This window comes from Lampris incognitus, chromosome 7, assembly GCF_029633865.1.
Source record: "Lampris incognitus isolate fLamInc1 chromosome 7, fLamInc1.hap2, whole genome shotgun sequence".
In the NCBI taxonomy this organism is placed as follows: domain Eukaryota; kingdom Metazoa; phylum Chordata; class Actinopteri; order Lampriformes; family Lampridae; genus Lampris; species Lampris incognitus.
In genome coordinates, this window is record NC_079217.1 from 67,385,122 (window position 1) to 67,397,800 (window position 12,679).

Consider the following 12,679-nt stretch of genomic DNA (forward strand, 5'->3'; position numbering starts at 1 on the left):
ATTTAGCAATCTCTTTCACTCTTTTAGACATTAGCCCTTCAGCAGGTCAAACTTACTGATGGACTTAGCAGCCTCCACTTGGTCGACACAATCTTCCATACATGGACGTGGGAAAGAGTCCGGTTTTGTAACATCATTCACCTTGCAGAAATCTAAACAATCTGGGATTGTTGTCTGATTTGGGTACCAGCAGGCAAGTTGAGGTCCAACTGGAAGAAGACGGCTCTGTAATACCCTTTTCAATCATATACCTGACCTCTGCATCAAGATATTTCCATCTTTCCGGACGATACACGATAATTCCTCTGCCTAATCAGGTTGACCGCACTTATAAATCTCGAAATGACCCAATAAACCATCCAGATTCTGTAGACTCAGAATTTTAAGATGACCATAAAGAACAGCTTTGTCTGGGCCTGACCAGTCCTTCTTCCTTGCCATACTTCAGCATGAGGGGACACAGACACTGACAAATACTGGATGTTTACCTGGTAACGGCTGTTCTACACATACCGATTGATGCGCACGGGAGTAATATGGATTTTATAAATTAACGTGACGGAGCTGAGTAGAAGCTCTATTGTTGGGAGTAGCTATTAAATAATTCTGATCTGATACCACCTTTTCAATGGAATACGGACCAGAAAACTTAGCCTGAAATGGAGAGGTTACATTGGGCAACAGAGCTAGCACCCTGGGAGAAAAACACAATTCTAAATCTGGTGGTCATTAAATTTTTTCATCTTGCTCTGTGCAGACGCTAACCTTGGCCACTTCCTGGGCTTTATAAAGCCTTTACTTGAAGCCAATATTCTAATCAATCAAATTTTGCGGCAGTCGCACATCTTTCCAATCATCCTGCAAAAGCACCGAAGGACGCTGGACAGTATGGCGAAACACAAGGTCATTGAGGCTTAACCCCGTCCTCCTGTATAACCTTCCTAGCAGTCAGGAACAACCAGAGCAAACCCTTTTCCCAGTCTCCGTTCATTTGGGTACAATATACATGCAGCATTGACTTAAGTGTTTGATGGAAACGCCCCAAGGCACCCTGGCTCTGCGCATAGTAAGCCAACACCTGATTGTTTAATGCACAATTGTTTCAGAACCTGAGCAAACAAGTGTGATGAAAAGTTCAACCCCTGATCTGACTGCACTACCCTGGGGACACCAGACGGACATAAACTGCAACAAAGCACGCACCACAGACCTGGCTGTGATTGTGCGAAACAGATACACAGCTGGGTACCTTGTACTCTGGCACATCACCGTCAACAGGTAACTAGCGCCAGATATAGAAAGAGGCAGTGGGCCCACATAATCAATAACATATTCAAATGGCTGACTTATGGCTGGTATTGGACACAGCGGAATGGGTTTTAGGCTCTGATTAGGTTTACTAGTTAGCTGACAAGTGTGACATGATTTTATGTATACAGAAATATCTCTTTTCAGTTTGGGGCAAAGGAAATACCTCAAGATTGAGTTATGCGTTTTCCTGATGCCCAAATGGCCAGACTCGTCATGTGAAACCTACAACACCATTCTGTGTAACCTGGAAGGCACAAAAACTTCGTAAACAGGCTCACCAACAAAAATTTCCCCCTGAGGCACCCACTTTCTCATCAGCACATCATTCTGGTGGAAATAACACTGAGCATGGTTTTTCACCTCACTCCCAGGAAGAACCCTATCCATCAGATCCTTCAGAGACAATTCAGCCCACTGCTCCTCCACCAGTTCACTGTGAGAAACAGACCAAGGAAAATCAGGAAACATCAAGTCAAATAGCTATGGCATGTTATCATTTGCAGTGGTGTCATCCAACTCTGCGCGGCTCATTGCATGCATCACAGCGCATGCCTTAAACACATCTGGAATATCTGTTGCATTTTTATCCGGCTCATTGCTCATCAGGGGCACTGGAGCAACAATAGCATGAGGTGAAACATCAGCCTACACCTGACTCACCGCTATACCATTACCCAAAATCATTGTGACACCCTTCATGGGGAGAGCTGGGCGCACACCAGCTGCCACCTCACCCTGGAACAGATCAGAGTACAGCATTATTTTATGCAAACGCACATGCAGAACCTTTAACCACATTGCCAGGACCAGTATGAAAGAACATGTATAAGTCTATTCTGAAAATGGCAGGGCTGATGTAAAAATACTCTGGAACGTTGCTACACAATATTAAAGGACGCCTATCGCTCTGTCCCTCGTTCAGTCCTGGGCCTCTCTGATCACTGTCTAATTCATCTTATCCCAGCCTACAGGCAGAAACTAAAATCTGAAACCGCTGTGGTTAAAACTGAGGAAATGGACCAATGAGCCAAAAATGGAGCTCTAGGCCTGCTTCGACTGCACTGATTGGAGTGTTTTTGAGGCTGCATCTGCAGACCTGGATGAACTTACTGACACTGACATCTTACATCAGCTTTTGCGAGTACATGTGTGTGTGCTCATCATTACTTTCTGTACCTTTAAAAACAATAAGCCTTGGTTCACAACTAAACTCAGGCAGCTTCATCAGGCCAAAGAAGCCTACAGGAGTGGAGATAGGATCCGGTATAACAAAGCCAGAAATACACTCACAAAGGAGATCAGGGTGGTAAAAAGGTGCTACTCTGAGAAGTTGAAAAACAGGTTTTCTGCCAAGAACCCATCAGTCTGGAGTGGTTTGAAAGACATTACCAACTACAGGGGACCATCCCCCCACACTGCAGGGAACCATCAAGTGGCTGATGGCCTAGATGGGTTTTACTGCAGGTTTGAAAAGCAAACTTTCACACACCTCACCCTCTCCAGCCACAATACACAACCAACTGCACTCCCTGCCAGCCATTCTCCCCTCCCAACCGAAACCCCACCCGCACTCAGGATCTGTGTTGAGGACATGCACCAGCTCTTCTAGAGACAGAATGCCAGTAAGGCACCAGCGTGTCACCCTCCTGTCTTAAAGTCTGTGCTGACCAGCTGACCCCCATTTTCACACTGATCTTGAACAGATCACTGGAGCTGTGAAGTCCCCTCCTGCTTCAAGAGCGCCACAATCATCCTGGTCCTCAAGAAACCCCATATCACAGGATTAAATGACTACAAGCTCATTGCCCTAACGTCTGTGGTCATGAAATCTTTTGAGAGACTGGTGTTGGCCCACCTGAAGGAAATCATAGGCCCCCTGCTCGACCCCCTGCAGTTTGCCTACTGAGCAAACATGCCAGTGGAGGACGCAGTCAACATGGGGTTACACTACATCAGGGGTGGCTAACCATGTGCCATGGAAAGCCATGTGTATGCAGGTTTTCATTCCAACCCGACTCCACACCAGGTGATTTTCCTGATACATTCTTCCTCTTTGGTTGAAGGGGTGCTAATCAGTGAAATCATCTGGTGTGGAGTCGGGTTGGAATGAAAACCTGCATACACATGGCTCTCCATGGCACATGGTTAGCCACCGCTGCACCACATCTTCCAACATATCGACTCTCCAGGGACATACGCAAGGGTCCTGTTTGTGGACAACTCAGCTTTCAACGCCATCATCCAGATATCCTCCACTCCAAACTCACCCGGCTCACTGTACCAGCCCTCATCTGCCGGTGGATTAAAAACTTCCTGACGGACAGGTGGTAGCTGGTGAGGCTGGGGAAAATCACATCTAGCACCCGGACAATCAGCACTGGCGCCCCCCTGTGTGCTCTCCCCTCTACTCTTCTCCCTCTACAGCAGGGATGGGCAACATGATCCAGAAAGGGCCAGTGTGAGTGCAGGTTTTTGTTCCAACCAAGCAGTTATACACGAGTCTACAAATCAAGGTCCTTAGCAAAGACAATTGCTTGACTAATAGAATCCGGATCCGGTGTGTAACTGCTTGGGTGGAACAAAGATCTGCACCCACACCGGCCCTTTCTGGATCATGTTGCCCACCTCTGCCCTACACAAGTGACTGTACTTCAGGTGACTCGTCTGTTCAACTCCTGAAGTTTACAGATGACACAACCATCACTGGCCTCATCCAGGAATTGGATGGTGACAAGGCTGTATATACGGGAGGTTGATCAGCTAGCCCTCTGGTGCCGCCATAACAACCCGGAGCTGAACACGCTGTCAACCGTGCAGATGACAGTGGACTTAAATAGGAGTCCCCAAAACTGCCCCCCTCCCCACCATACTCAACAGCACGGTGTCTATGGCGAAAACCTCTGGATTTCTGGGTTCCACAATCTCCCAGGATCTAAGGTGGGCATCCAATATATACAATCATCAAAAAGGCCCAGCAGGGGTCCCTGGGTGGCGTGGTGGACTATTCCGTTGCCTACCAACCCGGGGATCGCCAGCTCGAATCCCCGTGTTACCTCTGGCTTGGTCAGGCGTCCCTACAGACGCAAGTGGCGTGTCTGTGGGTGGGAAGCTTGATGTGGGTATATGTTCTGGTCGCTGCACTAGCGCCTCCTCTGGTGGTCGGGGCACCTTTTCGGGGGGGGGGGTAGCGTGATCCTCCCATGTGCTACGTCCCCGTGGCGAAACTCCTCATTGTCAGGTGAAAAGAAGCGGCTGGCGACTCCCCATGTATCGGAGGAGACATGCGGTAGTCTGCAACCCTCCCTGGATCGACAGAGGGGGATTGAGCAATGATCGGGATGGCTCGGAAGAGTGGGGTAATTGGCCAAATACAATTGGGAGAAAAAGGGGGAGGAGCCCAAAAAAACAAAACAAAAAGGCCCAGCAGAGGATGTACTTTCTCCGCCAGCTCAAGAAATTCAACCTGCCTCGGGAACTGTTGATTCAGTTCTACACTGCAATAATCCAGACTGTCCTCTGCACATCCGTCACTGTCTGGGTTGGTTCAGCCACCAAACAGGACAGGGACAGACTACAACGGACAGTTAGGTCTGAAGAGAAAATCATTGGTGCAACCTGCCCTCCATTCAGGACTTACACGCCTCCAGACTCAGGAAACGGGCAGCCAGCATCACTTCGGACCCATCACACTCTGGTCACAGCCTGTTCCAACTCCTCCCTTCTAGCAGGTGCTACAGAGCACTGTACCCAAAAACAACCAGATATAAAAACAGTTTCTATCAGCAGGCTGTTATTCAAATGAATGCTTAACACTATCAAGTAAATCCTACAATTTTGTATGTACTGTACTCAAGGCTCAGCGTTTTCGGTTTTTACCGATTTTCACTGAAAAATACCCAGATTTTAAACTTATTTTCACCTGGATTTTGTTTCCACAGATCCAAAAGTTGTTCCTGTTCGTGTGAGGTTATGTAACAGTGTCTTCTTGTGGCGCAATTCGGCGTGCTGGATGGTTTTGAAAAATAAAAACCGGAAACGCTGGGCCCGAACTGTACTGTACATGTTGTATATACTGTACTGTACATTTTGTATATACTGTACTGTACATGTTGTATATACAGTACTGTAAATGGTACGTATACTGGTATGCTCTGTCATGTCCATCTACCTCAGGCGTGTGTATGTGCAAACCTACATGGCATATAAATAGGATTCTGATTCTGATTCTATAGATTGCGATGCGCTCCGGCACCACATTTTTGAATTGCTTCAGAATAATTAGTTCACACGGGATTTCATGAAAATTAACATCAGTCGCAGCATACCAATGATCAGAATCATTGGTTAGATTGCGAGCAAACTCCAAATGCGACTTTTCCCCTTAACAATAACAAACTGAAATTAGTTAAAGTAAGCAACAAAGATAAATACAATGAAATATGATCACTTCATCTCATCATCAGCCGCTTCTTCGGGGTTGGGTCGCAATGGCAGCAAGCTAAGTAGGGCACTCCAAACATCCCTCTCCCCAGCAACACCCTTCAGCTCTTCCTGGGGGATCCTAAGGTGTTCCCAGGCCAGATTAGACATGTAGTCCCTCGAGCGAGTTCTGGGTTTACCCCGGGGTCTCCTCCCAGTTGGACATGCCCGGAAAACCTTCAAAGGACGGTGCCCCGGAGGCATCTTAATCAGATACCCAAACCACCTCAACTGGCTCCTTTTGATGCAAAGGAGCAGCGGCTCTGCTCCGAGCTCCCTCCGGATGGCCGAGCCCCTCACTCTATCTCTAAGGCTGAGCACACGCACCCTACGGAGGAAACTCATTTCAGCTGCTTTTATCCGCGATCTCACCCTTTCGGTCACTACCCAAAGCTCATGACCATAGATGAGGATTGGAACGAAGATTCGTAAATTGAGAACTTTGTCTTCCGGCTCAGCTCCCTCTTCACCACAACGGTCCGGTACAACGTCCGCATTACTGCTGATGCTGCACCAAGCCGCCTGTCAATCTCCCACTCCATCCTACCCTCACTCGTGAACAAGACCCCGAGATACTTGAACTCCTTCACTTGAGGCAACAACTCGTCCACAACCTGGAGGGAGCAATCCACCGTTTTCCGGTAGAGAACCATGGCCTCAGACTTGGAGGTGCTGACTCTCATCCCGACCATTTCACACTCAGCTGCAAACCGCCCCAGTGCACGCTGGAGGTTGCATTCTGATGAAGGCAACAAAACTACATCATCCTCGAAGAGCAGAGATGTAGTTCTGAGGTTCCCAAAATGGACACACTCCTCGCTTTGGCTGCGCCTTGAGATCCTGTCCATGAATATCACAAACAGATTTGGAGATAAGGGATAACCTTGGCGGAGTCCAACACCCACTGAAAACATATTTGACTTTGTGCCGAGAATGCAGACACAGCTCTCGCTTTGGTTATACAAGGACCGGGTGGCTTGTAGCAACGGCCCGGTACCCCATACTCCTGCAGTATCCCCCACAGAGGGCCCCAGGGTACACGGTCATAAGCCTTCTCCAAGTCCACAAAACATGTAGACTGGCCGATCAAACTCCCATGCCTCCCTCAGCACTTCTGCAAGGGTAAAGAGTTGGTCCGTTGTTTCACGGCCAGGATGGAATCACATTATTCATCCTGGATCCGAGGTTCAGCAATCAGTCGGAACATCCTTTCCATCACCCTAGATTAGACTTTCCCAGGGAGGCTGAGCAATGTGATGCCCTGATAATTGGAGCACACTTTCCGGTCCCCTTTATTTTCATAAGGTCATCGCTGCCTGTCGAGGTGGCAACCTAAGAACCAGCTGGTGGACACCGGCGGTGAGGGAAGGCTGAAGAAGGAGGGCTTTCAGGCTTGGTTGGCCCAGGGGTCTCCTGAAGCAGCAGACAGTTAACGGGAGGCCAGAAGGGCTGCTGCTATATAGGAGAAATATGATCAGACTTGGTAAAAGCCGAACAAGGCTTGGTAAACAAGGAAGCAATCAGGGAGATCAGAATGATCAATGAACAAAAATCAAAGAGATCAGCATGATTAGAGAGAGTGGAAACAGGGTAGGCAGGTTTATATAGGTTCTGGGACACTGGGCAGTTTTTCTCAGTTAATACTTGATGGCACCCCAGCTCCATCCTTCCGAGGACCTGCAACACACAAAACACGCACCATAGGACCTGCAACCCGCAAGACACACACAATAGGATTGAAAGCAGAGACACTGGTACTGGAACTGTCATGCTTCGTACATTTGTTTAAATTTAGTTGTTGTAAATATACCTAGATATACAAAAGCTACTGGAGAACACTTAAAGGGAAAAGAAGGCAAAGCATCAGGTATTGAATTAAGGCTCCCAAGTGGCATGGCTTCAGACTTGGTCAAATTAATTTTGTACCCAGAAAACTTGCTAAACAAATCAATAACCTTAAGTAGAGCTCGTGTTGACATTGCTGGATTGGAAATAATTCCAAAACATTATTTATATATACTTAGCACAAAAAGTAAGGAAATTTGTGTTTGGTAGATTATTTCTTTGTTGTAACAATGCTTCTTGGCAATACATCTTATACCATTGGAAAGCCTGTTTATTTCCCTTTTAAATTGTGCCACATTTGTAAGGAACATGCATTTGTGGGATGAGCAGCAGAGCTGAGTATGTGGGTTGTGCCCATGAAAAATTTGCCAGATCTTCTCTGCCAATGCCAAACAGCTTATTTTGAGCTTCTGGTACCCCAGGTTGCTGACAATCAACTTCCAGATATAAGATTTATTGCCAAGAAGAATTGTTACAACAAAGAAATAATCTACCAAACACAAATTTCCTTACTTTTTGTGCTAAGTTTATATATAGGCTTCTCTTATAATGCACATTATGAACTCGCTAACTCTGTATAGAGGGCGTCATCCTTATGGCCTCTGCTAATGGTTCAATGGCCATGGCAAACAAGAGGGATGACAAGGGGCAGCCGTTCCTCATTCCTCTTTACGCTGGAAAACTGTCTCTTCTGAGCCCATTACTCAAAATAGCCGTCTGGGGATTGTGAAGGAGTCAGCCAGACATTTCTCCATTGTTTGAGTGAGATGGACAGCATAGTGGTGCAACATGTGTCTTTTGGTTTAACTAAAGATATTAATTGTTAAGGATTCTGTTATTCTACAGTATTGTTGTTTATATTGTTATTTGTTAATAAAAAACATTTTCGAAATGGTTTGGTTTGTTTTATGCACGTTTGTAATCCTGAGGGATTTGGTTAAACTAGGTCCTGTCTATGCACTTTTTGTGACATAACAGCTTGTGACAATTTTTTCTTATCATGGATAAATTACAGACCTACATAAATGCTCATTATAATAGTCTCAGTATCCGAGACAATGCCCGAGAAAGTGCTATGAAACAAAAGCACAGAAACGGCATACTAGCTCCAACAAATTTGAGATTTATATTTAGTTATCATTTCTTTATTGTCATTTCTCAGTACTTGCATACATTGAAATGAAAATTGTGCTCTGCAGTTTGACCCTTCCTATACACTAGGAGCACTGGGTGGGGCCAACTCCAATTCCACATTCTGTCAGCTATTAACCTAAGTCTATAACGTTTTACAGCCTGAACCCAACAAGGGTCAGAGCTACAAAACACGCTTATTTCTGTTAGAACAACAATACTTTTCATGAGATAGCCATAGCAGTAGGCTTAAAGGTGTAACACTGATATTTTTCTGACAATGAACGAACTGTAATGAATAGAACAAGGTAGCGCAATTATAATAACAGCAGCACACATTTAAATAAACGAACAATTTAGATGATAATAAATGAATGGCATTATATAGAATAAAAATAACTAATAAATAGAACAAGGTAGGTAGCGTAATTAGCGCAGTTATAATAACACAGCGCTGCACACGTTTTAATAAACAAAACAGTTTTCATCCAAACATTCAAATAGAAATGAATAAATAAAAAGTAGAGCTCATACTTCTCATTTGTACATCCAGGGTAGTCTCTTTCATCACTTTATTTTCTTTTTTAATGACTTCCACCTGGGTGCTTAGAAACTCCACGGTGGTTTTAAGTTCAGCTGCATAGTTTTGTAGTTGACTAAAAACTTGGTGCATGATGTCCAGCTGGCTTTCAGCTCAGTGATATCAAAGTATAACGCACCAAGCATGTCCAGCTTTTTGTTGACGGAGGCCAGGACACTTACCTCTACATCAGGGGTCAGTAGGTTGTCTTGTTTCGGTGGATGAGTCTGTCTTCTTCCTGTTGGCTGATTTGTTGCGGTCGTCCTCCATCGCGGACCGGTTGTAATAGCGATCGATAGATTCCTTGAGGTCCTCCACTCCTGCGTTTATGGTATAAAGTCCTGTGGGGTGACCAGCATAATTGTGGAGTGGGTGCTTTGTATTTTATATGTTATTAGTTCATTTTTACATAAGAGCGGATTGTAAGCATATAGATTTTGCAGCTGGATGCTGCTATGTTGGATCTGTTCTCTCCTCATGCTCTTGTGAGATCACTGCATGCCCATCTCTCCTCTCCTCTCTGTCTCTCTCCTCTCATCAGTTTTGGAGGGATGTGACAGTGTCACTGTTGTGCCATATTTCCTCCACTTGATTGTCTTCACTGTGTTCCATGGCGTTTCTAATGCCTTGGAAATTCTTTTGTAGCCCTCCTCTGATTGATACCTTTCGACAGTGAGATCCCGTTCATGCTTTGTAAGCTCTTTGTGCACCATGGCTTTTTCAGTTGGATGCAACCAAGATGTCAGGAGAATCCTACAGGAACAGCTGAACTTTTAGTTTTCATCACAAGTCACTTTAATTGATGGGAGGTGTATACTATCCGCTATTTAACATGAGTTTGAATGAGATCTGTTTAATTCTGAGCACAGCCACATCCCCAATTACAAAAGGGTGTGCACACTTATGCAACTGGGTTATTGTAAGTTTTGTATTCTTATTTTTTTCCCTAAAATGTTTCTGATTGTTTTTCACTTTTATTTTTATAGGTTGCACTTTCACATTAAGGTTGAAAAAAGTTCTGGCATGATTTATCTTGGTTTTATCTTTTTACATCACAAAAACCTGCCATTTTACGGGTGTGTAGACTTTTTATATCCGTTAGCAACCTGTTTAATTTTTCAAAATTTGGACCATTGTCTAAATTAAATGCGTACCCCTTCAGATTCCTGTTTGTCATTAAGATTCAGTCACAAAACTACAAGGATGAAATGGTTATTAGAACCCCAAAACTTCTGAGTCGTTTTTATAGATGACACTACTTCCAAGTTTGTTAGAGGTTGAATGTTGGGACAGGGAAGTGTGAGGGGACGCTGGTCTGTTGGTCTGTGCAGCTTGGTCAGGTGTCGTGTGTCCAGGCGGTAACTTGAATGTGTAGTGAAGAAGTTCCTTTTTTTTTTTTCTCCAGTTAATGTTTTAGCAGAGCGGTGTTTACAAATCAGAAACAATTCAGTAACTCCATACTGTTGACATTTTAGGTAACGTATCCCATCAAACTGTCATTCACTCAGCATTGTCTGACTTACAGGAATTGAACCATGCAATTGGGCAAAAGAATAATCAGATTTTACATGTCAATAATTCTCCTCGGATTTAATGTTGGCTCATGTCGAAAGACAACTGACATTTCTGACAAGTTACCTTTTTATTATTGGTGTAATCTGACCTTTAATCCCACCCTCTCAGTTGCTGGGGGACCGGTCACTGAGGGTGGACATCGCCGAGGGGCGGAGACAAGAAAGAGGCGGTGGTGGTTTCGGCTTCAGGAAAGATGACAGAGGTAACAGTCTGCTGAAAGGAACTAGTTCATTATTGTAGCTACCCATTAGAACCAGTTATTTACATAGTTGATCATTTTTAAACTTGTTAAATCACTGTTTGTGGAAATGCCTGATCTGTGTAAGACTCTTTACAACAGTTAATGTTATTCTATGCATTATAGTCTTTAGTACCAATGTGTTCTGACTGATATTGGTCCATCCCCTGTCCTGCTGTCCTCCAAGTGACTGGAAGTGACTGGTCTCTTTAAGAGCAAATGAATTGTCAACTTAGTAGCTATAGAGAAAGTGTTGATTCCAATTGAAAAGAATATTGTATACCTCTCCAGCCTTCTGGGAGTAGATATTCGCTGCCTTAACCTGTGCACCAGTTCATGGTTTGTAGATTTATAGGAGTTATGTTTATCCAGAAAATGTAAATGAATAAAAACAAACCAGTTTCTAAAAAGACTTCCACTAGGACTTGGAGGAAACAAAGGACTCTTGTCCGTATCTCATTCCATTCATCCTTCACCTCTCTCTCTCTCTTTCCTGGGTCTAGCTCTCCCAGCCTGGTGCTAATCCTCTGTCTCTGAGTATGTATTGAATGTACACTGGAAAGGTGTAATGGGTAAACTCCTTAATGGGGGTTACTGACACAATTAACCATTAATCAGTCTGCTGATCATCGCCCCTCACGTTTCTCTTTGTTGTCATGGAAACTCTTCTTCCAGTTTAAGCTGAGTATTGACACAGCAGTCCCAAGCCCTCTCAAACTGAACTCTTACCCTTTTCTCAGGATTAGATTGTCAGTCTTTGCGCCACGCAGTCAACGATTCTGTTAGCTCTTACTGGTGTGCTTTCAGTTGGAGATTTCAAGGTACACATGGGCCTGTGATGAGGTCCGTTTTGGCCAATATCGGCGCCCCAAGCCATAGGCCATGCCCCCTCCTCCTCTCCTTGTAAAACTGACCCTGTTCCCTGCAGGCCGAGGCGGTTCTTCTCATGGAGCTCCAAGAGGAGGGAGGGACTCCAGGGACGACTTCTACGACAACTCAGGAGAAGGTGCGATCAGAGAGAACAGCGTCTCAGGTTGGAGATCTAGCAGGCGCTGTGATGCTAGGATACAGCCAATCGGACCACAGGATATTCTGATGGAATCCAAAGTCTTCCCAGTAAAATTAAGCTAAAATCTGATAGACCTGCAGTTTCTAGTATGGGTTAGCTTAGAATGGTGTCTCCAGTTCCTCAGTGGGTCTTCAGTCAAATGAACAGGAGAACGGCTCTGATTCTCAGTTAATCACCAATTCACCATTTGCAAAATTTCTGCATGTCCTGCCTTCCTTAGTTACTGTTGTGTCTGACAGTCCTTCAACCTGAGTTCTGTCACTATATCTGCCTCTGGCAGTTACCACAGGAGGTGATCAATCACTTAGCATAATGGGACTCTTACTTCTTCCAACAACCCCTATCCAACTCTTCCTTTTTATTTATTATGTCTTTTTACTAATCCATTGTTATGCTGGATTATTAAAAAATTGTCTTTATTAAATTGCGACTCCTAACGGGAGCAGCCAAA

General features: G+C 44.8%; 1 protein-coding gene across 4 annotated transcripts in view; it reads left to right on the forward strand.

Annotated features, from left to right (window-relative positions):
• Positions 1-12,679, forward strand: part of eif4h (eukaryotic translation initiation factor 4h) — a 63,778-nt gene that overhangs the window by 43,152 nt on the left and 7,947 nt on the right. For 2 of the 4 annotated variants that reach the window (XM_056283405.1, XM_056283406.1), the window contains exons 4-5: positions 11,030-11,123; positions 12,088-12,165. In XM_056283405.1, coding sequence (XP_056139380.1) covers positions 11,030-11,123; positions 12,088-12,165 — 172 coding nt within the window. The remainder of the gene's footprint in view (positions 1-11,029; positions 11,124-12,087; positions 12,166-12,679) is intronic. The other 2 variants (XM_056283407.1, XM_056283408.1) reach the window with 1 other exon arrangement.